General features: G+C 38.8%; 1 protein-coding gene across 4 annotated transcripts in view; it reads right to left on the bottom strand.

Moving 5' to 3' along the window:
- Positions 1 to 10,488: 10,488 nt before the first annotated feature.
- Positions 10,489 to 25,571, bottom strand: part of LOC124558188 — a 122,997-nt gene continuing 107,914 nt past the window's right edge. For 3 of the 4 annotated variants that reach the window (XM_047130901.1, XM_047130902.1, XM_047130903.1), the window contains exon 3: positions 10,500 to 16,801. In XM_047130901.1, coding sequence (XP_046986857.1) covers positions 13,123 to 16,752 — 3,630 coding nt within the window. In that variant the 5' untranslated portion in view covers positions 16,753 to 16,801 and the 3' untranslated portion in view covers positions 10,500 to 13,122. Of the gene's footprint in view, positions 16,802 to 25,571 lie in introns of all 4 variants that reach the window. The other variant, XM_047130904.1, reaches the window with a different exon arrangement.

Raw genomic sequence — 25,571 nt, 5'->3', positions numbered from 1 at the left:
AGTGTTATGTATGCTTCTGTTATTTGTGTATATGTAATGTTTCTGTAAGTATGTGTGCATTTCTCTGGCTAAGTGGTATGTGGGTGCACTTCTGAAATTGACTACAGGGCGTATCGGAATGCCATCCTTGTGGAGCTTTAGTAGGCTGTTCAGTGTGGGTGCTTGGGGGTTCTTTTGTTTCAACCATTTTGCTTTTCTGATTTATGAATATGTGAGATATTTTTTAGGAGTGTTAGTGTGTTTTTCTAGTATCTTTGTGTTGGGTCACTGGTTAGCTTTGTTATGTTGTTGTCTTCCAGAAATGTTAAGGTTTTTTTTCTTTGTATTCATCCTGTTTTATTATTATCATGGTGTTGCCCTTATCTGATCTTGTAATGAGTGCCTCATTGTTTTTAAGTTTGTTCTTTATTTTTCTGGAGGTTTTTTCTTCTTCAGTTTTTGTTCCTGTCATTATGTTGGTTTTTGTTTTCCTTTATAATGCATCTTATTTCTTCTGTGACTAATTCTCTTGTCAGACTTGAATTGAAGTTTGGGCTATAGTTTCTTTCTTGTTGTTTTATAATGTACTCACTTTCCGTGATAAGATTCTCCAATGTCTTGTGTGTGTTCACATTGTATTTTGGGCCTTGTTCTAGAAAACTTATTTCTTGGTTGGTTAGTTGTATGTCAGTAAGGTTTACCAGACGTTTGTGGAATGTGTAGTTTTTTTGCTTTCTATTTTTATGTGCAAAAGCTTTGTTCTGTTTTAAAAGAGTGTTTAGTTTTTGTTGTTGTTTATCCCATTTAGAATTTATTTGTTTTTCTGTGTTTTGTTTGACTGTATTCATAATATCATTAAATATTTCAGAGATTTTAATGTGATTTCCTAGTTCCAGGTGAATTTTGAATAGATTTTCAAATCATAATTTTGGATTAAACAATTTGTCTACTTTAAGGTATAAGTGGTAAGTGGCTGCAGCAGATGACAAACTGCAGGGGGGGAACGGTCACTGTAGAAACCAGACATCAGAAAAACCACACTTGGTGGTAAAAGGTATGAATTCGTAATTTGTGTGTTTTTTCAAATATCTGTAATTACGATTTAAAAACTAATAGTTACATGTATGCAAACAGCATAGAACACTTATTTTTAACAGATGGAAAATAATAAAAGCCCACTGAAGATGCTGCAACTGCAGTAAAACATGTTTTGGTTAAAAAACAAAAACTGTATTTTTCTAAAGGCAAAAAACATACATATAGCTATAATTAACCTCAAAATATTGAAGGAAGCAAGTAATTTTTCCCACAGGTTTTTGCGATTTGTGTATTTGCTTCAATTATTGTAGGGAATTAGCAACTTTTTAGCTTAACAGATTAAAAGAAAATCAGTGGGCTACATTTAAAGTTATTTCTTCACTGACTTGTAATACATTGTGCCAACCAAAATCCATCCCCACTGGGAATACTGTTCTCAAACACAGGATGAATTGGTTGACTTTTGTAAGCAGCTGGAAATTGGCATGACTACTGTCAAACGATTGGCAACTGCTACAAATCTTTGTGTTGAAACAGCTCCTGAGAGTTGCGTATCTGTGATACCAATATCCGAGGTACCTCAAGTCCTGTCCTCTTCTGTGGGTCCTGTATCCACTGCAGAAAGTTCACAATCTCTCATTACTTGTCCACTTGAATGCAAGTGGTGTGTCAACAGTAGATCCAGGCATCCTGTACAGGGTGGACGGGCACCAGAGTGGACTAGAGTGCTTTACCAATCCCCCCCCCCCCCCCCCCACCATCATGTTTGAGGTTCTGTATCTCACTGAAACTGAACCAGTGGGACTCACTTCACCTGTTTTAGGGAAACCTGTTTTGTCAGGTGTCAAGAGGAGGAAATGCAACAAGGTATGGGGTGTATTAATTGTCAGCAGTTCAAACACACGGCAAATGTGTTTCCCCTTAGGGAAATGACAGCAAAGGACACCAGATGCAACTCAGTGTTTATGTAGAACAAAAGCAAACTGGTGCTTTTTATTTATCAGTGTGTAAGCTTGGGAGCCTTATTCAGCATGTTGAAAAGGCTATTCCAGCAGCCATTGAGGGAACAGGGTGCAACCAACCAGATTGTGGTGCATATTGGAACAAACGATGCCTGTCGTCTGTGCTCTGAAGTCATATTTGGGACATCCCAGTGACAGTCATAGACGATTGAGAAGACCAGCCTTGCACATGGAGTTTCAACAAGGCTCACAATTTGCTGCATCGTTCCCTGAACTGATTGTAGCTCTTTGGTTCTGAGTTGAGTAGAAGGACTGAACCAGAGACTTCAAAGGTTTTGTGACAAGATAGGCAATGACTTCCTGGACTTGAGTCATTGGGTTGTGAACTGTACGGTCCCTCTAAATGGATAAGGTGTGCACTACGATCAGAGGTTGCTATTCTGGTAGCTGACTTTGTGGGGTGCACACAAGGTATTTTTTTGGATTAGGTGACTTTCCATCCAATACAGATAATGATAGATCTAGGAAACACAGAAGTATCAGTGTAAGACTGAAAGAAATTCCTTACACAGGAGAGAGTATTAAAATCCTAATGGCAAACTGCCGAAGCATTCACAACAAAGTGCCAGAATCTGAAGTGCTCATGAAAAGCATTAAAGCTCACATAATACTAGGTACAGAAAGCTGGTTGAAATCTTGAATTGATAGCAGTGAGATTTTTGGGAAAAGTCTTAAGTGTATCTTGAAAGGGTAGGCAAATGGGAAATGGAGGTGCTGTATTTGTCACAGTAGACAAGCAACTTAAATCCATGGAGACAGAAATTGAAGCTGCATGTGAGATTCTTTGGGCAAGACTCAGTATCAGGGGTGAGAATAAAATAATTGGATCCTTCTATTGGCCACCAGACTTATCTCCTTATGTAACCGAAAACTTTTGAGAAAACCTCAGTTCACTTGTATGTAAGTTCTCCAATCATATTGTAATCATTGGTGGAAATTTACCAACAATTAATTGGGAAAATTACTGTTATGTTAGTTGTGGATGTGATAAGACATCCTATGAAACATTTCTAAATGCCTTCTCTGAAAACTACCTAGAACATATAGTTAGGAACCCCTCTCACGATGGAAATATATTACATCTAATGGCAACAAATAGACCTGACCTCTTTGAGGATGTGCACATTGAAACTGGTATCAGTGACCATGATGCAGTTGTGGTAACAATAATTACAAAGTCCAAAGGACAACTAAAGTAAGCACAAAAATGTACATGTTCAGTAAACTAGATAAAAAATCAGTAGTGTAATACCTCAGTAAGGAATTTGAAACTTTCAGCACAGGGCAGGAGCATGGCTCAAGTTTAAAAGAATAGTTGACCATGCACTGGATGGTTGTGTACCCAGTAGAACACTTCATAATGGGAGAGAACCTCCGTAGTATACAGTCATTGTAAAGAAACTTCTAAAGAAACAGAGATTACTGCATAATAGGTGTAAAACAAAGCGTAGGGCTGCAGGTATAGAGATGCTGAATGAAACGCGATTGGCTGTCAAGAGAGCAATGCGTGATTCTTTCAGTGACTAGCATAGCAGAATATTGTCAAATGATGTTTCACAGAACCCAAAGAAACTCTAGCCATATGGTAAAGACCATTAGTGGCACCAAAGTTAATGTCCAGTCTCTAGTGAATGAGGCAGGAACTGAATTTGTGAGGATAATAAAGCAGAAGATGAAATAGTTAACTCCATTTTCAAATATTCATTTACAAACAAAAACCCAAGACAACTGCCCCAATTTAATCCTCGTACCACTGGCAGATGAATGAAATAAGTTTTAGTGTCAGAGATGCTGATAAATGGCTGAAATTGTTAAAATTGAACAAATCTCCAGGACCTTATGTAATCCTTGCCAGAGTCTATATTGAATTTTGGCTGAGTTAGCCCCTCTTCTAATTACAATCTATCATAGGTCCCTCGAACAAAAAACCATGACCAGTCCTTTGAAAGAAATACATGTGAGACCCATTTACAAGAGGGGTAGCAAAAATGACCAACAAAACTACCAGCCAGTATCCTTGACATTGATTTGTTGTAGAATCTTAGATCATATTCTGAACTCAAATATAATGAGGTATCTTGAATAGAATAACCTCGTCAGTGCCAACCAGCATGGATTCCAAAAACATCAGTCACATGAAACCCAACTTGCATTTTTCTCACATGACATACTGAAAGCTTTGGATCAAGGCAGTCAGTCAGAAGCAGTATTTCTCAATTTCTGAAAAACGTTCGACTCACTACAACACCTACACTTACTGTCAAAAGTACGATCATATGGTGTATCAAGTGAAATTTATGAGTGGCCTGAGGACTTTTTAGTAGGGAGGATGCAGCATGTTATTTTGGTTTGAGAGTCATCATCAGATGTAGAAGTAACTTTTGAGTGTACCTGAGGGTGGTGAGTTGGGAACCCTGCTGTTTATGTTGTATATTAATGATCTTGCTGACAATGTTAATAGTAACATCAATCTTTTTGCAGATGATGCAGTTATCTATAATGAAGTACTATCTAAAAGGAACTGCATAAATATTAAGTCAGACCTTGATAAGAGTTCAAAGTGGTTCAAAGACTGGTGACTTCCTCTAAATGTTCATAAATGTACAACTGTGCACTTCACAAAATGAAAAACATAGTATCCTATGACTATAATATCAATGAGTCACTATTGGAATTGGCTAACTCATACGAATACTTGGGTATAACACTTTGTATGGATATGAAATGGAGTGATCACAAATGCTCAATTGTGGTTAAAGCAGGTGGTAGCCTTCAGTTTATTGGTAGAATGCTTGGGAAGTGGAATCAGTCTACAAAGGAGATTATGTACAAATCATTTCTGCAACCCATCCTAGGATATTGCACAAGTGTGTGAGACTCATACCAAATAGGAGCAACAGGGGATACTGAATGTATGCAGAGAAGAACAGCATGAATGGTCAGAGGTGTGTTTGAGGCACGTGACAGAGATGCTGGAGAAACTGAACTGTCAGACTTTTTAAGACAGTCTTCTAACAAAGTTTCAAGAACCAGCTTTAAATGATGACTAGGAATATGCTACAATCCCCTATATATTCCTCACATAGAGCTTGTGAGCATAAGATTAGAATAATTACTGAACGCACAGAGGTATTCATTCTCCCCGTACTCCATATGTGAATGGAATGGGAAGAAACTCTAATAATTAGTACAGTGGGACATACCCTCTGCCATCCACCTCATGGTGTTTTTCAGAGTATAGATGTAGATGTCTGTTCATTCCTTCAGCATTACACAACCAAGTATTTGAAAGCTTACATAACTTATGCAGCCCTGGCATTAAGACAAAAATCAAACTAATAGCTGGTCATTTTCTGTGGCCTGGAATACGAAAGGACTGTCAAATATGGGCTTGTGCATGTGTGTAATACTAACGCAGCAAGCTATCTTACCATGGTCATGGGTAGGCAATTTTCCAGACACCATTTGTGCATTTCATACTGATGTCATAGATACACTGCCTCTTTCAGGACAACATTACCCACTGACAGTAATAGAATGTTTCATGCACTGGCCAGAAGCCATTCCAGTGGATAACATTTCTGCTGAGACACTAGTCACTACATTTGTGTCAAAGAGTCTCCAGTCTTTGTTTTCCGCTTCACATAATAACAGACAGAGGTTGGCAGTTCGAATCCATCCAGTCTATGTGCCCAACAGAATACATTTTGTGGCACAATGCACCACAGAACAAGAAGTTACCACCATACCAGTAATGGAATGGTTGAACGCTGGCACTGGTTGCTTAAAGCTTCTCTAATTTTCCATGAATCACGATGGAGATCCACCCTACCATTGGTTTTGCTTGGCCTATGCAACACGCCCAAACAAGAGCTGGATGCCTCACCTACAGTAGACCTATGGCTTCCCGGTGAGTTCATCAATCCACGTGCATTTTCGATGGTTGGTGCTAATACACCAGAATTCAACACCCATCTCAGAGAAAGAATTATGCAGATCCGGCCATGACATGCATCAAACCACGGTACTCCACAAACCTTCATACACTGCAAGGTACAATAACGTATGCATGCAATGTTGCAAAGAAACGGCATCAAATAGCCACTGACATTACCTCATACTGGTCCCCATCACATCATTAACAGAGGTGATAAAAGATTTGAAGTCATCATAAAAAGTAAGACAACACTGTCTCCATTGATAGAGTGAAGCAAGCATTCATTATACAAGAATCTTCACACCTGCATCTTCCACATAACCAGACAAAACCATCCACCACCAAGCAGCCTCCACTGGAACGTTCACCGACTCTGACTCAACATTAAACACATTCTGGATGATTGGTACACTCACAACATGATTCATGGATGGTGCTTCATGCATCCACTTTCCCATAGTGTGCTATATAGTGATGACAAGCTACAGCAATAGCAGATGTTAAATGATCATTTGGCATACATCAACAGGGTTCATACACTGGCTACCAGGAGCACCAAGAAATGCGTCCTCCTTGCTGCAGTGTAGAGTTCCATGACCTTAATATTGTCTGTGTTTTTTCTTTCCTAGTTTAATTGTTCACTTGATTACCTAGCAAAAGCTTGAGTGCTCATGCTTTTGTGTTAGCAACTACACTGCATTGTCTGGTTATCATGTTGAATGTGAAGGCATGCTATTTAACAAAATAAAGTGTTACTCAAAGCCACACATTTGTTCATATCTAATTCTCACTGTGACTAGAACACAATGTCGAGTTCAGGAGTCTAGCAACCCGCTGTTTTGTGACAAACTGTACCATATTATCGATGGATTGGACCCTTAGAAGGGATGGCTTATATCTTTATGGAGAAGACTAAGGAGAGAGATACCCATACTGCACAAATGACAATGTATGTTCACAGTATCGGCTCAAAGGGCAAGGTGTGAGTATATTTCTTAGAATGGTATGAAACTATACAGTGACAGTTAGTCACACTGTTGAAGCATTCTCAAAAGTAGTTAATAGCAAACAGACTTACCTGGGCAATGACTGATGTTTTAAATCTTTGGTTCTATAGATGTTGTCTTGTCACAAATCGAAGACCTGGAATTGTGGAAATTACTATAGAGGAAAGAGTCAGCATGTAACTCCTTATGGTAGATGAATATCTGCACCTTGTACATCTCAATAAAGTTGACAAGATTTTGTTTTTATAAGCTGATTAAGAATAATGAAATCATGGTAGAGACTGATCGATCATGACAACAACTTCCTATGGGTTTTGAGAATGCAGTGACATACGATCAACGTAACTGGCTGTTTAGAAAAATGTAGTGAAGTAGATAAAGATAAAACTGTTTACTAGAGTGTAACAAAAATGACAACTTAGTGTTTAAATTAATATTTACTATTAATGTAAAGATGTTACATTAAGAGTGAAGACATCGAAGGATGAGACAATCTTTTATCAATTAAACTGAGTAATAAATATTTACCAAAAAATGCAAATGCAAACTGTGATATTTACCATTGGTAAACAAAGAGACAAACTTAAGACGTATGAGGAATCTGGTTATATTGAGCGGGGAAACTGAATTCAGCCTCATAAGACCTTTATTTTAATAATGGTAATAATTTATTAAAAAGCTCAATATCATAGTACAGTTGTAATTAGTTAATTAAGTTAACTTACACAACATCTGTCACTTTAGTGTCTGTGTGTGTGGGGGGTGGGGGGAGGGTGGGGGTGGGGGGGTGGGGGGTGGGGGCGGATCTATGGTAGATCAGATTGTTCCACCACTTCCTTGCAGTCAGATGAAAAGCGTTAAATAAAAACATTGTAAAGGTAGTTCACATTTAGATAATCTCCACTGTGCGTGCTTTGCATTGACATACCTATGATGAAGTTGGGCACACGACATCGGCAAAGCGTGACAGTAATCTGTTGTCTCCACCTGTTATGAAAAGATCACTTATGCTTTGCCATTGTGGCTTTGCACTGTTTTCCAAGGCTGAGAGAAAGAGGCACTGCCTACAATGCCAGTGCCCAGAAACAGTTGAACAAAGCTGAAGAAAAATGTCACTTTCTTCTGTGATGTTATGAGAGTTGCTAGAGAAATTTTGTTCTAGTTCATATGAAATCTGTTCACCCAATGTATATGAATGTTAGACAAGAACAACAAAATAGAAAAGAGTTTAAAAGGCAATTATGCTGTTTAGTAGCTTGAAGACTATAAAGGTCTCTTACAGTCCACGACCCTCTGCAAATGGAAGTCAAGTTACACATTGAGCATTGTTGGTACTCCATAGCAGATCCACAGCATTTAGAAACCACATGAAGATGACCACAAGAAAACAGCCAAGGTTTAAGTTCACAAGCAGCATCAGTGTGACAACATGAATCCTGGGCTCAGTACAGCCATTACACACTCTCTCTGTTTCACTATTAAATTTCAACAGTGCTACACTGCCGAGTGTTAATGAACATACAAGCTTATGGAATAGGTTCCCAGATTTGTGAATGGCTCAAAGACTTCTTATAAAATAGGAGTCACTACATTGTCCTTGATGGAGTGTGTTCATTAGAGACAAGAGTATTGTTTAGAATGTCCCGGGTTAGTGTGATACAATTACTGTTATTCTCTATATAGGTAAATGATCCGATGGGCAGGATGAACAGCAACCTGCAGGAGTTTGCTGATGATCCTATGAAGTATGGAAAGGTGGTCACTGAGTGGCAGTAGGAAGATACAAGATGATTTACAGAAAATTTCTAGTTGGTGTGATGTATCGCAGCTAGGTCTAAACATAGTAAAGTCCAAGTTAATGCACATGTGTACGAAAAACAATGCCACAATGTTCAAATACAGTATTAATTGTGTGCTGCTTAGTGCATCAAGTCAACTAAATATCTATGTGTAACGTAACACTACAGAAACAGTAACATGAAATTTTCTTAGTGAAAGATTTTTAAAAAAGAATAAATTCCCTTCAAATCTATATAAGGAATTTTGTTCATTTTGCTTGTAAATGCAGGCATGTGTGTTATATACATTCTGTAAAAATTACACTGTTCTAACACTAACAGTTCTGTTGAAAAGTGTATCTATTCAAAGGAAGAAATAGCATTGGCAGAATAGGGATAAAAACTGCCTTCAGTCTCCCCTTAAATTGAACTGTTCGGGAGGTAACAAATGAAATTAAGTGGATAACAGTGTGCATTGATAACCTAACCCATTACTCTGTTGTCAACGTTGTGACTGGCTTCTGAAACTCTAGAAACTGCCTAGTTTCTTGCCGAAGATGTAATCGGAAGCATTAAGTGTTGCACATGTAAAGACCTCAGGATCACAACTGTCTGCTGCACATAGTAAATTTAAATTAGGTGCCAGATACATTCTTGCTTTGTGTTCATGTTGAGCAGAGAGGATGGCCCACTACACTGATGAAGCAAAACTACTGGTATTCATACATATCTAGGGTCCCCTGATAATACCAAAAACCAAGTTACATGCTGCAACACTTGTGACATAATTGTGATTTTTGCACCTGTGGAGAAGTTGGCATTTATCAGATCCTATGTTGCTCACCTGTCATTGCAGACAAGATTAGTAGCACACGTTCATTCTGGTACTGTCCTATGGCATAAGATGCTGGAGTAAAGTAGCTAAGGGCAGAAAGATATTTATCCTACTGAAACATGCAATAAGAACTTCATACAAAATTGATAATCAAACATTTTGTAGAAGCATCCAACATGCATTCAACATCTTGTAGAGCCTCTGGATACTTGCAATACACAAACTCGATAAATATTTAACAACAAAAGTGAATACACTAAGAACTCTGAAACACAGTCACAATACTAGGAGTAAAAATAGTACTATGTAGGGTTCAGAATGGAATTTGATACTTGGCTCCAACTGATTGCCAGTAGATATCAAGCATGGAATTGAAAACTCCTGGGTATTAAAAAAGAATTAAGAGACTACCTCGATTTCCATTCTTCCTGCATTTTATCAGAATTGTGGAGATGAATATTTGAATTTCATGTAACTCTAATATTAGTATGAATCAGATCTTAAATTTGCCATTACATAAACAGCTGACACTTGTGATTGCACAATTACGTAACTGCTTGTTCAATGAATGAAATAAAAACAGCACCTGAGTGGTACAGGTGAAGCAGCAAGGCTTTTTCTGCTAATTTGCATAAAATAATTGCAACAATTATTGGCATCAGTTGAGTAGGACTTGCCATAATTGTTATTAGTATACTCCACAGAAGTAGTGAGGTGCAGCTACTTCTGCACATTAATGTGTAACATGACTCGTTTTGTACCCCCGAATACTCTATTTCAAGATTAAATTTACAGACTACAATGTGTGAACAATGGAAAACTGAAAGGGTTCTAGGTGTCAGTATGAACTGAAGATGTTGCTTGTGAGTCACTGAAACTGGTTGTCTTTTTGACTGCTTTGAACATCTATTTATTGTCTCACATAATAACAAACTAAACTCTGTCTTTAAAGTTACCACATAGTAAGCACACAAGATACACAGTTAAATTTGCTGATACAAATTTAATTTTTCTTCTGTGGTTGCATCCACCATCTCAGTAGTACAGAGGAGTTTGAATCAGCCACATTCCATCATTAGAGAGTGTGTGCACGACCATTGTCACCACCACATAGTCTGCCCTTGACAATTTGATGACTGTCTCCTTAAAAAAAAAAATAATAATAATAATAATAATAATAATAATCATGTCTACTTTGTCGCTGTTTCTGATGAGTGTGACACTGTGGGCTTATTCACTGCTTTCCCTTTCAGTCTTATTGACTATAGTGTGGGATGTTGCTTGACTGCAATGCCATGAAGCCACTATCACTGTATTTGATAATGTTTGAGTATTTTTCACTCTTTTGTCTTTTTAAAACCAATTGTGATAATTCTAATTGCTCTCCACCAGAAATAAAGAATTAAAACCCTCTATATGTTGTCTTCGAATCACACAGTAAAAAGACATTATACAAGCCATATTCTTATTCTATGTATTATAGCAGTCAATTTGGTTACATAAATATGAATTGTAAGGAAACTGACATTGTTTACATTAGCAACACCATCATTACATTCATTACATGGTACAACTGCTTCTCTGACAGATGCTTTGAGAGGAGGAAAAAATATCTTGACTTGATCTAGTGGTTCTAATAATCATGAATCACTCAAAAATACAGTGCAAATATGACTTACTACTTATACAATGACTTGTGAACAAATTTGACACTCATTTTGTGTCTAAATTTGATTGCTTGATATTGTGTGTGAAACAAATTCATTGTGCCTTTAGCCCAATATAGGGGTGTGGGGTGTTTGGGTTTAAATCAAGAAACAGTGTGAATGGAGAATGAACAGAATGATTAAGAATGTAGAAAGAACAGCATGTCATATGCAGGAAAGAACTCGATGTGAGGGTATAATACAGAAAGCATGGATGGCAGGAAGAATGGGAAGAAAGAGAGATTAGAGACTAAAATCCAGCTGATGAGGCCATTAAAGACTGGCACACACTCAGATTGGAGCAATCCTTGCAGTTACTCAAGGTACTTATGTTAGGTGCAGAGTACTTACATCAGGGTGGTCCAAATGCAATTTTAACTCCGCTACTACCAAATGTGTGTCCAGTGCTGTAACTACTGGGGCACTTTGCTCGTCATGAACGACTGGTGAAGAAAAGGTAAATAGCAAAGAGTACACATATAAAGCCGGGGTGGAAAGTTACACTGGTAAGTCAGATGGAACTTAGGGCAGGGCAAGCCAGTGATGTTTAGATGAAATTAAGGAATTATATGAGGAGAAGGGGTGCACACAATTATCATTATAATATGTTGTAAAAAGGAATGGAATACATAACTATAACAATTTGTCATCTTCTACCTTCCAAATAATAAATTTTTTAATAAAAATAACATTACAGACTAACTGAAAGCATTCCAACTCAGGAATCCTCTTTCTTGAAAACTGGAATTTTGAATAGATAATAAGTTTATACATATAAGATATCTGAGCAAATGGCTGGCATGTAGCAACACCGGCAGGAGGGGGAAACACTATCTTAACTAAATGAATGACAAATTCATCTATAAAGAGTAATCTTACAATATATGGTCACTGGAACATCCAAGCAAATAACTACAAACTAATTTAAACAACACACAGTGATATGAACTTAAGTAAGTGTGTATCAGGAAAAATAAGCAATATGCAAGGCAAGAGTCACATGAAACTGGTACAGACATACTCCTCACAACATGTTTAAACCTGCTGTTGACAAGGTACTGCGCTTGAAAACTTTAACTAATATATCCATCAGCTGTTCCATGGTAAATTACTTTTTCCCTTTAAATAAGTTTGATGTTTTCAATTTATCTCACATACTTGTCTCATTGTTAATTTTCATCTCACTTTACCCAATGGCGCCTCCTTAAAAATGATACCCTTGGTGACACTTTTGGATAACTGTTGTGTGATGCAATTATTTCTTCACTTTTCTTTGGCAGACACTCAATCTCTAATAATAATCGGTACATATCAGCAGACTGATTGAATACACATTTACAACATGTGACAAATTAAATAACTGTACACTGATCTTCCTGTTATCATTTCCATGGTACGCAGTTGTAAATTTAAAGGTAGATATATAGATAGATAGATAGATAGATAGAGAGAGAGAGAGAGAGAGAGAGAGAGAGAGAGAGAGAGATGTGGGAAGGGGTGATGGAAAGAAGGAAAAGGGGGGAGGACAAAATAATCCTGATTCTGGCTATAATACCACAGGAGTTCTTTCCTCCGACTAAACAGTTGAGCCATATAAAACTTTGCTACAGAAGAGTATTTCTTTTTACGTAATAAAAAAATCTTAATATTAGATGACTGGACTCTGGAGCTATCCAATCTCTGCCTTGGCAGCTTAAGCAATAGTCATCACACTACATTAACAAACAATCAAAGGAAATAATATATATACAGTAAAATTAACATCATAATCTCACACATTTTTAATTCATCATTTCGGCTTTCTCACACTGTTACCGTTGTTAGCTCTTTACCAAGTTTTTCATTTCATCTAGCTTTCTGCCATGGCTTGCACCTGTCATATGACTTAATATAAGTGCTTTTTCACAGAAACAGTTGCACACACTACAAAAGAAACCATTGTTTCTCAAGCTAAACTGAGTAGCAGGAACAATGTTCTTTAGACTGCCTGGTATATCCAATAGTTGTTTATTGGATGACTTATTTTTCAGTTCAATATTTCGTAATATATTTACCCGATCAAGATGACTTAAGCTAGAAATGTGTACCCTTACATTTAATATGTATCTTCCTACTTGTTCCCAACAAAGGGAGCAGATTATTTGCCTGGAATGAAACCTGATGAATTGTTTGTTAATGTGGAATGGTGCATAAAAATATGTCCAAATATCATTTAACATAACTGAACGTTTCACTGACATTACCTGATGTCGATCCTCTACAATAGCAACACTGTCAGCAAGTGAGCAAGAAACAGCTGAACACAAAGAAACAGGTGTAGTACTTTCACAGCTGTTGCTTGAAGTTTCAAACTTTTTGGGACAATTGTTCTTTTCAGCAGTTTCTTGTTTTATTTTATGCTTCTTTCCTTTCATATGATCCTCCTCTGCCTGGTAGTTAACAAGTTCACCTCCACAACTGTTATTTGGAACTTCAGGCCCTTTGGCACAATCATTCTTCATGGCAGTTATTCGTGCTGTTTCATGCTGCTTTTCTCTCACATGACTAAGCACTGACATGCCACAAACAAGTTTACAATCACACACTGAACATCTATATGACCCATCCTCGATTTTTGTGATACCATATAGTGCATCTTCTGCTCTACACCGTTCCTCTGATCTCTGTACTAGTACATCATCTTTTTCATATTTTATACGAGAATGAGGAGCTCTTCTCCCTCCCTCAATACAGCTATTTGCTCTCTGTTCTATAAACACAGCAGATTGCTTATCACAAGTACTGGAAGTAACAGGAGGCTCTTTACTGTCGAATGGTCTTTTTACTTCATCAGAAAAACAAATGGTACGGCCAACTTCTCCTTGCAGTCCTCTGTAAATGTCATAATCTGTACTAAGAACACTGCCACTGTCTTCACATTTCTCTTGGTTGCTAGTATCATTTCCTACATTTCGAAATGGAATACACTCTTCATTATTTACTCTGTGAGTAAACGTGTCAAAACGTTTATCAAATGCATTATCCTGCACATATCTATCTGTAACAGATGCATTTACCTCATCACCAATAAAACGAACGGTCATTCCATTATTTGTAGTGTTATACAATTTCTGAGCCACAGGAATCTGATGACTAGTTATGAGGGATTCATGTATTCCTTCAACTTCATTTGATTCTTGTACTTCTGATTTTATGTTTTTCTTCACATGCATGTCCAATTTCTGTGCCTGTGTATTACTTGTTTCTTCATTATCCATTAATGCCAAATTATCTGACTTTATATTGATTCCAGTCTGTGAAGTTAAAGGGATAGAATACTTTTTATGATCAGAAAATGGCTCTTCCATTTTTATACTTTTGGTCTCCTGTCTGCCTAAATCGAGTGCATCAGACATTCTTCTCTTCTCATCTCCTTCAACTTTATTTAAATCTTGTAGTTTCATCTTTATGCTTTTCTTTGCAAGCATGTACAACAAATTCTCTTCCTCTGTATCACTTGTTACTGTTCTATCAATTAATATCAAATTCTCCAATTTTCTCTCTCTCCTGGCAGTTATTCGTGCTCTTTTATACTGCTTTCCTCTCACATGACCAAACACTGCCATGTCACAAAAAAGTGAAGATCTATACATCCCATTCCTGATCTTTATGATACCACATAGTGAATCTTCTGCTCTACACCATTTCTCTGATCTCTGAGCAGGGACATCACCGTTTATATATGTCCTAGGACAATGAGGAGCTTCTCTCCATCCCCCGTAAAAGCTATTTTCTCTCCCTCCTAGTAACACAGCAGATTGATTATCACAAGTACTGAAAGTAACAGGAGGTTCTTTACTGTCAAATGATCTTTTTGCATGGGCAGAAAGAGAAGTGGTACAGCCAACTTCTTCTCGCAGTCCTCTGTAAATGTCATGATCTTTACTAAGAATGTTGACAGTGTTTTCACGTTTCTCCTGACTGCTAGTCTCACTTCCTACATTTAGTAATGGAACACACATTTCATTATTTTCACTGTGAGTAAGAGTGTCAAAAGGTGTATTACACACATTACCCACTACATGTCTATCTACAACAGATGCATTTACCCCATCACCAGCAAAATGAACTGTTGCTCCATTATTTGTAGTGTCATAGAAGTTGTGAGCCACAGGAATCTGACAACTAGTTATGGGGAATTCATGTATATCTTCAACTTCATTTGATTCTTGTACTTCGGTTTTTATGTTTTTCTTTGCATGCATGTCTGACTTTTGTGCCTGTATATTACTGGTTTGTTCATTATCCCTTAATACCGAATTCTCTGACTTTATATTGGTTCCAGTCCGTGAAATTAATGGAATGGAATATTTGGTATTATCGGAAAATGGCACTTCCACTTTCATACTTTTGGTCTCGTGTCTGCCTACATCAAGCACATCGCTTGTTATTCTCTTCCTGCCTCCTTTGACTTTATTTGAATCTTGTGTTTCTGTTTTTATATTTTTCTTCCCTTGCATATCCAACTTCAGTGCATTATCCCTTAACAGTGAATTCTCTGATTTTACATTGGTTCCAGTCTGTGAAGTTAATGGAATGGAACACTTGGCATTATCAGAAAATGGCACATCCACTTTTATACATTTGGTCTGATGTCTGCCTAAATCTAGCACATCATATATTATTCCCCTTCTACCTTCTTCAACTTTATTTGACTCTTGTGCTTCAGTTTTTATATTTTTCTTCTCTTGCATGTCCGCCTTCCGTGCTTGTGTGTTACTTGTTTCTTCATTATCCCTTAATACCAAATTTTCTGGTTTTATATTGGTTCCAGTCTGTGACGTTAATGGAATGGAACACTTCGAATTATCGGAAAATGGCAATTCCATTTTTATACTTTTGGTCTCATGTCTGTCTAAATCAACCACATCAGACATTATTCTCTGCGTACCTCCTTCAAATTTATTTAAATCTTGTGTTTCTGTTTTTACATTTTTCTTCTCTTGCATGTCCAATTTCTGTGGCTGTGTATTAATTGCTTTCTCAGTACCAATTAATAATAAATTATCTGATTGTATATTGATTCCAGTTTGTGAAGTTAAAGCAATGGAACACTTTCTATTATCGGAATATGGACTTTTTTTACTTTCAGTCTGTTGTCCGTCTAACTTCAGCATATGGGACTTTCTTCTCCTCCTCCCTCCTTCAAACAGAACAGTCTCCCCTTTTTGTTCATATGGTGACACAGTTACATATTCAGTTATAAGTCCTGAAAGTTCTTCATTTAACTTGTTCAACAGTATATTAACAAATACTAATCTGTGATGTATTTTAGCATTTATTTCCTTTTGATTAATGAACGGCAGTAATGTATCATAGTTCTTTATGCAGGATTTGAAAGTATCATTTATCAGGTTGGCTAATTTGTCGACAAATGTATTTAAATCTTCTGTTGTTTCTTGGTAATTCATTGTGTCAAATCAAGCAAATTACTGGCATTGAAGACTGCAGAGATGAATCCTGAAAAAGTAGAGAGATTTTTCAGACATATTCCACTGTGCTTTATCTGAATACTAGTTCACTCACAGAACTATGATAATTAACAGTTATACAGCGAATTATAGGTACTTAAATTATGTATACAGAATGTTTAAAGTTAAACAGTTATGAATAGCTCAAAAGGCATAAATCTTTTTTCAGTAAGCGTTTCAGAACCAGTCTGGTAATAATGAATGGACACATTTGAAGCTTTAGTCCATTTAAAATTACTTGATAGTTGAGGTCTTTCACTTGCTGCTACAGTGTTGCCACATCGGCTGCCAGCTACTGCTCTGTTTCAGGAAACACAGAAACATGACAAGTCACTTCACAAATGATGTTAATGTGTAACGTGGAGCATTGTTGGAAGATGCTGCCACAAGGTATGTCACAAATGTGAGATGCTCTGTTGACAGCTGATTTTAAGTGACCAATGACTAAACTGTGGCAGGAGATGTGTTTTGTAGCCCTGAATTTAAACTTGAGTCCTACACACAACCTTGTTATGTGCGATGTATCTGCAAAAGCAGTGGTCAATACTCTGTAGCAGAACAAAAATCATGATCACTTTGTTCATGGCTGTTAAAGTTAACCTCTACGATCACTCAAGACAGAAAAAGTTCAGTTTCAGAATTAAAAGCAAACTAGTTTCTTGCTATCATAGGTTACCTGAAGCTATCCTCTCACTGGCTACACAAACTGCCACATTACCAACCAATGAGCAGTCCTTGTTGGCACTTGGTTGCAAATTATACACAAAATAGGCAGATTCCAGACAAAAAAAGAATAATATGTAAAAAAATAAGAGCAAATAAAAAATCAATGTGATGATGAAAATGATGTAAGGAATAATTATAAATATAAAAATTACATTTAAAGCAATTAATTGAATGAAAATGATAATCAAATTCTTTTGATTAGATTTAGAAATAAATAAATTTCACAACATTTGACGAGATTCGAACCAACAACCTTCAGCATGGCAGTTTAATACTCTAACCACTGCACTAAAGTACAACAATAAGTCACATTGTTATATTTTTAACTGTGATCATCCAGTCGGAATGATGAACTGCAGCCTTAAAAAACCCGGTTCCACACAATGTTGTGCAAAGTTTATCTGATGTAAGCCAATTTCTGTGATTATGATAACTGCACGCATGATGCTCAATCGCTTCTTGTGCGGAAGTATCCAGAAGTGTTTTTAATTAGTGCTGTGTATGACGTGTGTATTTTATTAGCATCATTGTGTGTGTGTGTGTGTGTGTGTGTGTGTGGGGGGGGGGGGGGGGGTGGTCATCATGTATGATAATATACGAAATAAAAGTGCCAGACCTGTGATTCAGGATCCAAACACACAAAGAAAGAATGCCAGACAAGAAATTGGAAGTGAATCAACCAACTGTTGAGGCAGTTTGGCAATGGCAAACGGTTCGGGCATGACGTTGAGCACTCTGATTGGAGGAAACCAGCTCCAATGTGTGAAGTGTCAACTATCAAGTAATTTTAATCAGACTATAGCCACCATGACCCAAATTACTATCAGTGCAATTCAGAGAGAAAAATTAAGAGATAAAATGTTGGATCAACTACATTCCATTCCACGTAGTTCAATATGACAATTAAGTCATTTGCACACAAAAATTCTGAATCATCTTTAGTGTCAGATCATTGTTTCTTTTTCTCTCTCTCTCTGTCTGTCTGTCACTCACTCTCACACACACACACACACACACACACACACACACACACACACACACAAAAATGGTTCACATGGCTCTGAGTACTATGGGACTCAACTGCTGAGGTCATTAGTCCCCTAGAACTTAGAACTAGTTAAACCTAACTAACCTAAGGACATCACAAACATCCATGCCCGAGGCAGGATTCGAACCTGCGACCGTAGCGGTCTTGCGGTTCCAGACTGCAGCACCTTTAACCGCACGGCCACTTCGGCCGGCACACACACACACACACAACAAAACTGCAACACCAGGAAGAACAGCAAATAACAAACTTTTACTTATTGTGCGCGTACTGCATACTAGGAAGAATACATGATTACATTTGAAGGTGATTTGAGGGAATACAGGATTCTAAATATGATTGCTCTAATGTAACTGGGAATCACGTGAACTCAGCTTTCATGACAGATATGGGTACATAATTAAAAGCTCCTTCTACTTTTGTGCCAGAGTTCGTCAGTCATAATGGCTGGCGAGATGTGGCACAGCAGCTGGTCAGTAACCTATGACCAGAGGTTTTCGACGGGTCAGCAAACCTGAATATGTGCTGGCCAGGGCAACATCTAACACTATCTGTATTGATGTATTCAGACCCACACATGCGACATGAGCTTTTGCGTTACTCTGTTGAAAGATGTAATGGAGGTCTCGAAGATAAGATGTCTCCGCTGGACTTAACACACTAGAAATGTAACAACAGCTGTCCAAATTACCAGCTATGCTAACCAAAGGTATACATTTTATATATCCAATGGAAAGGGCCCCTATGACTAAGATGAATGCAATCTGTCAATGGTTCTCCTCTTCAAGTCTTCAGACATGGATATATTCAGTGTGATACTGTACACAGAACCAGGGCACATATGCACAACAACAATCACCGTAATCACCAACCGTGGAGCTCTAAGATATCTTCACACCATATACATGGACATTGCCTTGCTGCAAACAAGCCAATTTCTTAACTTAGAGCACGTGTCTTGAGTATACAATCCTGCCTGTCCAAAAGAACAATATGTCTGTCCTCTAGGAGGCTGGTTGCATGAGACCACTGACACCCTGTATAGCGTTGAGTGTGGCCTTCTCAGACACATTGGCTCCACATTTGTGAGACAGTTATTGAATCATAACCAGCAACAAAGCAAAACAATAAACTGCAGTTCGGTAGTGACAATTCTGACACTGTCAAATTTCAATACATGCCGTTATAAAGTAATTGAATAGAAAAAAATCTACTCACTAAGTGGCAGCAGAGCAAACACTTAAAAGAAGTTATAATTAGGCAAGCTTTCAGACCCAGGCAGAAGGGTTGAAGAGGAAGGAATAGTGTTGAAGGAAAAGGACTAGAGAGGTTTAGAGAAAAGGGTAGATTTGGGAAAAGTCATCCAGAACCTTGGGCCAGAAGAGACTTACCGGACAGGATGACAAGGAAAGGCTAATTCTTGGGGATTGCAGTTTTGAAAACCTGAAAGCTTAAAGGCGGAACACGGGGTAATATGCGAGTCAGAGATTACCACTAAAACATCAAGTACAAGTTAATAACAGTAAAAAGCTAAGTGTGTTGTATGTATCAGAGGTGTGAGGGGTCCAGTGAAAAATAAGACAGCTAAGAAAATGAAAATGTGGAAAACTAAAACGGAGTGAAGAAAGTAGTAGTTACTGCGAAGAAATGCTGAGACGGAAGAAATTAATTTATAATAAGGCCAGGTTGGTGGCGAGAATCCAGACACCAACCATTTCCTAGATCATTCGAAATCCATATCCATCCCCCCCACCGTGTTTGTCACCATTGATGCCACCTCACTCTAGCCCCCACATACATGTCTGTCTGCTGCTGAACATTTCCTTAGTCAGTGCCCACCTGATTCCAAACCTAAGACACCCTTCCTACTCACCTTAACCAACTTTTACTTACCAACAACTACTTCACCTTTGAGGGGCAGACATACAAACAGATCAGGGGTACTGCCATGGGAACCAGGCTGGCACCTTCCTATGCCAACCTTTTCATGGGTCGCTTGGAGGGGGCTTCCCTGGGATCCATAAGTCTTCAGCCGCTGGTTTGGTTTAGATACATTGATGATATCTTTACTGTAGGAGCTCATCATGAGGCTGACCTGTTGAAATTCCTGGAATCTCTAAATATCTTTTCTCAATTAAATTTCACATGGTCTTATTCCAAATCCTGGCCACTTTCCTAGATGCTGATCTCACCCTCACCTAAGTCCAGCTACACACTTCTGTCTACATTAAACCTACTGACAAACAAGAGTACTTACATTTTGACAGTTGCCATCCTTTCTATGTCAAACATTCCCTTCTACATCTACATCCATACTCCGCAAGCCACCTGATGGTGTGTGGCGCTAGATACTTTGAGTACCTCTATCGGTACTCATTTCTATTCCAGTCTCTTATTGTTCGTGGAAAGAAAGATTGTCAGTATTCCTCTGTGTGGGCTCTAATCTCTCTGATTTTATCCTCATGGTCTCTTCGCGAGATATACGTAGGAGGGAGCAATATACTGCTTGACTCTTCAGTGAAGATATGTTCTCGAAACTTCAACAAAAGCCCGTACCAAGATACTGAGCGTCTCTCCTGCAGAGTCTTCCACTGGAGTTTATCTATCATCTCCGTAATGCTTTCGCGATTAGTAAATGATCCTCTAACTAAGCGCGCTGCTCTCCATTGGGTCTTCTCTCTCTCTTCTATCAACCCTATCTGGTACGGATCCCACACTGGTGTGCAATACTCAAACAGTGGATGAACAAGGGTACTGTAACCTACTCCCTTTTTTTCCGGATTGAATCTCCTTAGGATTCTTCCAATGAATCTCAGTCTGGTATCTGCTTTACCGACGATCAACTTTATATGATCATTCCATTTTAAATCACTCCTAATGCCTACTCCCAGATAATTTATGGAATTAACTGCTTCCAATTGCTGACCTGCTATTTTGTAGCTAAATGATAAAGGATCTTTCTTTCTATGTATTCACAGCACATTACACTTGTCTACATTGAGATTCAATTGCCATTCCTTGCACCATGCGTGAATTCGTTGCAGATCCTCCTGCATTTCAGTACAATTTTCCATTGTTACAATCTCTCGATATACTACAGCATCATCCGCAAAAAGCCTCAGTGAACTTCCGATGTTATCCACAAGGTCATTTATGTATATTGTGAATAGCAACGGTCCTACGACACTCTGCTATGGCACACCTGAAATCACTCTTACTTAGGAAGACTTCTCTCCATTGAGAATGACATGCTGCGTTCTGTTATCTAGGAACTCTTCAATCCAATCATACAATTGGTCTGATAGTCCATATGCTCTTTGTTCATTGAACGACTGTGGGGAACTGTATTGAACACCTTGCAGAAGTCAAGAAACACGGCATCTACCTGGGAACCCTTGTCTATGGCCCTCTGCATCTCGTGGACGAATAGCGCAAGCTGGGTTTCACATGATCATCTTTTTCGAAACCCATGCTGATTCCCACAGAGTAGATTTCTAGTCTCCAGAAAAGTCATTATACTTTAACATAATACTTGTTCCAAAATTCTACAATTGATCAATGTTAGATATATAGGTCTATAGTTTTGCACATCTGTTTGGCGTCCCTTCTTGAAAATGGGGATGACCTGTGCCCTTTTCCAATCCTTTGGAATGCTACGCTGTTCTACAGAACTACGGTACACCGCTGCAAGAAGGGGGGCAAGTTCCTTCGCGTACTCTGTGTAAAATCGAACTGGTATCCCATCAGGTCCAGCGGCCTTTCCTCTTTTGAGCGATTTTAATTGTTTTTCTATCCCTCTGTCATCTTTTTCGATATCCACCATTTTGTCAGCTGTGCGACAGTCTAGAGAAGGAACTACAGTGCAGTCTTCCTCTGTGAAACAGCTATGGAAAAAGACATTTAGTATTTCGGCCTTTAGTCTGTCATTCTCTGTTTCAGTACCATTTTGGTCACAGAGTGTCTGGACATTTTGTTTTGATCCACCTACCGCTTTGACATAAGACCAAAATTTCTTAGGATTTTCTGCCAAGTCAGTACATAGAACTTTACTTTGGCATTCATTGAACACCTCTCGCATAGCCCTCCTTACACTACATTTCGCTTCGCGTAATTTTTGTTTGTCTGCAAGGCTTTGGCTATGCTTATGTTTGCTGTGAAGTTCCCTTAGCTTCCGCAGCAGTTTTCTAACTCGGTTGTTGTACCATGGTGGATCTTTTCCATCTCTTAGGATCTTGCTTGGCACATACTTATATAATGCATATTGTACGATGGTTTTGAACTTTGTCCACTGATCCTCAACACTATTTGTACTTGAGACAAAACTTTTGTATTGAGCCATCAAGTAATCTGAAATCTGCTTTTTGTCACTTCTGCTAAACAGAAAAATCTTCCTACTTTTTTTAATATTTCTATTTACGGTTGAAATCATCGCTGTATTAACCGCTTTATGATCGCTGATTCCCTGTTCTGCGTTAACTGTTTCAAATAATTCTGGTCTGTTTGTCACCAGAAGGTCTAATATGTTATCGCCATGAGCCGGTTCTCTGTTTAACTGCTCAAGGTAGTTTTCAGATAATGCACTTAAAAAATTTCACTGGATTCTATGTCCCTGCCACCTGTTATAAGCGTTTGAGTCTCCCAGTCTATATAGGGCAAATTAAAATCTCCACCCAGAACTATAACATGGTCGGGAAATCTACTTGAAATATTTTACAAATTTTCCTTCAGGTGCTCTGCCACAACAGCTGCTGAGCCAGGGGGCCTATAGAGACATCCAATTACCATGTTTGAGCCTGCTTTAACCGTGACCTTCACCCAAATTATTTCACATTTCGGATCTCCGTCAATTTCCTTCGATACTATTGCACTTTTTATCGCTATAAACACGCCTCCCCCTTCACTGTCCAGCCTGTCTCTGTGGTATACATTCCTATCTGAGTTTAGAATTTCATTACTGTTTACATCTGGTTTCAGCCAACTTTCTGTCTCTAGTACTATGTGGGCATCATGACCGTTTATTAATGAGAGCAGTTCTGGGACCTTTCTACAGATACTCCTGCAGTTTACTATTACCACATTAATATTGTTATTCCCTGTTGCGTTTTGCCTACTACTACCTTGTCACGTCTCAGGAGGTGTCTTGTCAGGCCTAGGGAGGGAATTCTCTAATTTAAGAAACCCACATGTGCACTCCACATGTACTCTGCTACCCTTGTAGCCGCTTCCTGCGTGTAGTGCATGCTTGACCTATTCAGGGGGACCCTACATTTCTCCACCCGATAGCGGAGGTCGAGAAATTTGCACCCCAGATCCCCGCAGAATCGTCTGAGCCTCTGGTTTAAGCCTTCCACTTGGCTCCAAACCAGAGGACCGCGATTGGTTCTGGGAATGATAATACAGATAGTTAGCTCAGATACCACCCCGCAAGCAAGGCTTTCCGCCTTCACCAACTCTGCCAACCACCTGTATGAACTGAGGATGACCTCTGAACCCAGACGGCAGGAGTCATTGGTGCCGACATGCGCAACAATTTGTAGTTGGGTGCACCCAGTGCTCTCTATCACTGCCGGCAGGACCTTCTCCACATCTCGGATGGGACAGAGTGAACACTGGCATTCTTCCCTGACCTCTCCACTATTTCCCTAAGGGGCTCCATCACCTGCCTAACGTTGGAGCTCCCAATCACTAATAAACCCCTCCCCTCCATGTGCCTGGTCAGACCTTGCTGAAGGAGTGGCCACACGTCCACTCACAGGCAGAGCGGGTGATGCCACAGGGCCAGACTCCACATTGACCCTCTGCCTCGTGTGCCGCGAACGCTGCTGAACCCGCCACTCCCCTTGGGGAGAAGGTGACCCAACTGCACCCAGTACCCATGAAGATGTCTCGACAACAGGGACCGTGGGTGAAGCATGTAACACCTGGGGTGTACCATGCGACGCACCAGACTCCCCACTGCCGCTACACTCCGAGGCAGGAGCCTGAAGATTGGCTGACCGCAGCCATCAACACGTTCAGCTGTTCGCACCTATCCATCCTAAGAAATCAACAATTTACTGTAGAGAGTTAATCAACTTTTAACTAGACTGCTAATTCACTAAAGGTGGCTGATAGCTGACTAAACTGTGGTTACTAGACACTTCTTGTTGAAAACAATGAAAATAAGCACTACCTATCTGTGGACTGTATTCAAAACGAACACTAGCACTACTGGCACTACAGCTGAATAAAGGGACTCTCTCTGACTGTAGTCAAAACAAACACAAAATCTATGGAACACTATTAATAGTACTCGAAAATTAAAGCTTCCGAAAAGCAAAAACATGCAAAAAGAAGTAAGACAAGTAAGAAAAATACAGTTAATACTTAACGTAGCTCGCTGCACAGCAGATGTGAAGCAGATGGCAGCATACAGCCTTGACATTCGAGGCAAATTTATTTGTTTGGATGAAGATTCTTTACAGCAATACATCAGCATTCTCACCTTAATCTTCACTATACATAATTACCCCACCAGCCAAGTTTAAAAGCAGATTTCCCAAGCCATCACATCCAATCATGGTACTACTGATCCCTCCAAAAAACAACTTCAGAGCACACCACTGGTCACTCAGTATTATCTGGAATGGATTAATTAGCTACTTCAACAAGGCATTAATTAGCTACTTCAACAAGGCCATGACTTCCTAAAAATCATGCCTGTGAGATACATTCTGTCTGAGATTTTCCCCACCATACCTAGAATAGCTTTTTGTCGCCCTCCCAATAGCTGCAATATTCTTGTCAGACTATGCTCCTTCTGCACCCATCTCCCTACCCTATGGCTTCTACTCCTGGACTGTCCCTGCTGCAAGACTTGCCCTATGCACCCTCCTACTACCACCTACACCAGCTGTGACGTATATATTTTTCAGTGCCTACAGTGTCACGTCTTTTAGTGTCACACAAATTTTTATTTTTAAAGGGGATCACTTAAGACTATTTC

Source organism: Schistocerca americana, chromosome 1, assembly GCF_021461395.2.
Source record: "Schistocerca americana isolate TAMUIC-IGC-003095 chromosome 1, iqSchAmer2.1, whole genome shotgun sequence".
Classification (NCBI taxonomy): Eukaryota; Metazoa; Arthropoda; class Insecta; order Orthoptera; family Acrididae; genus Schistocerca; species Schistocerca americana.
The sequence above is the reverse complement of the archived record's forward strand: the minus strand, read 5'-3'. Positions and strand labels throughout refer to the sequence as shown.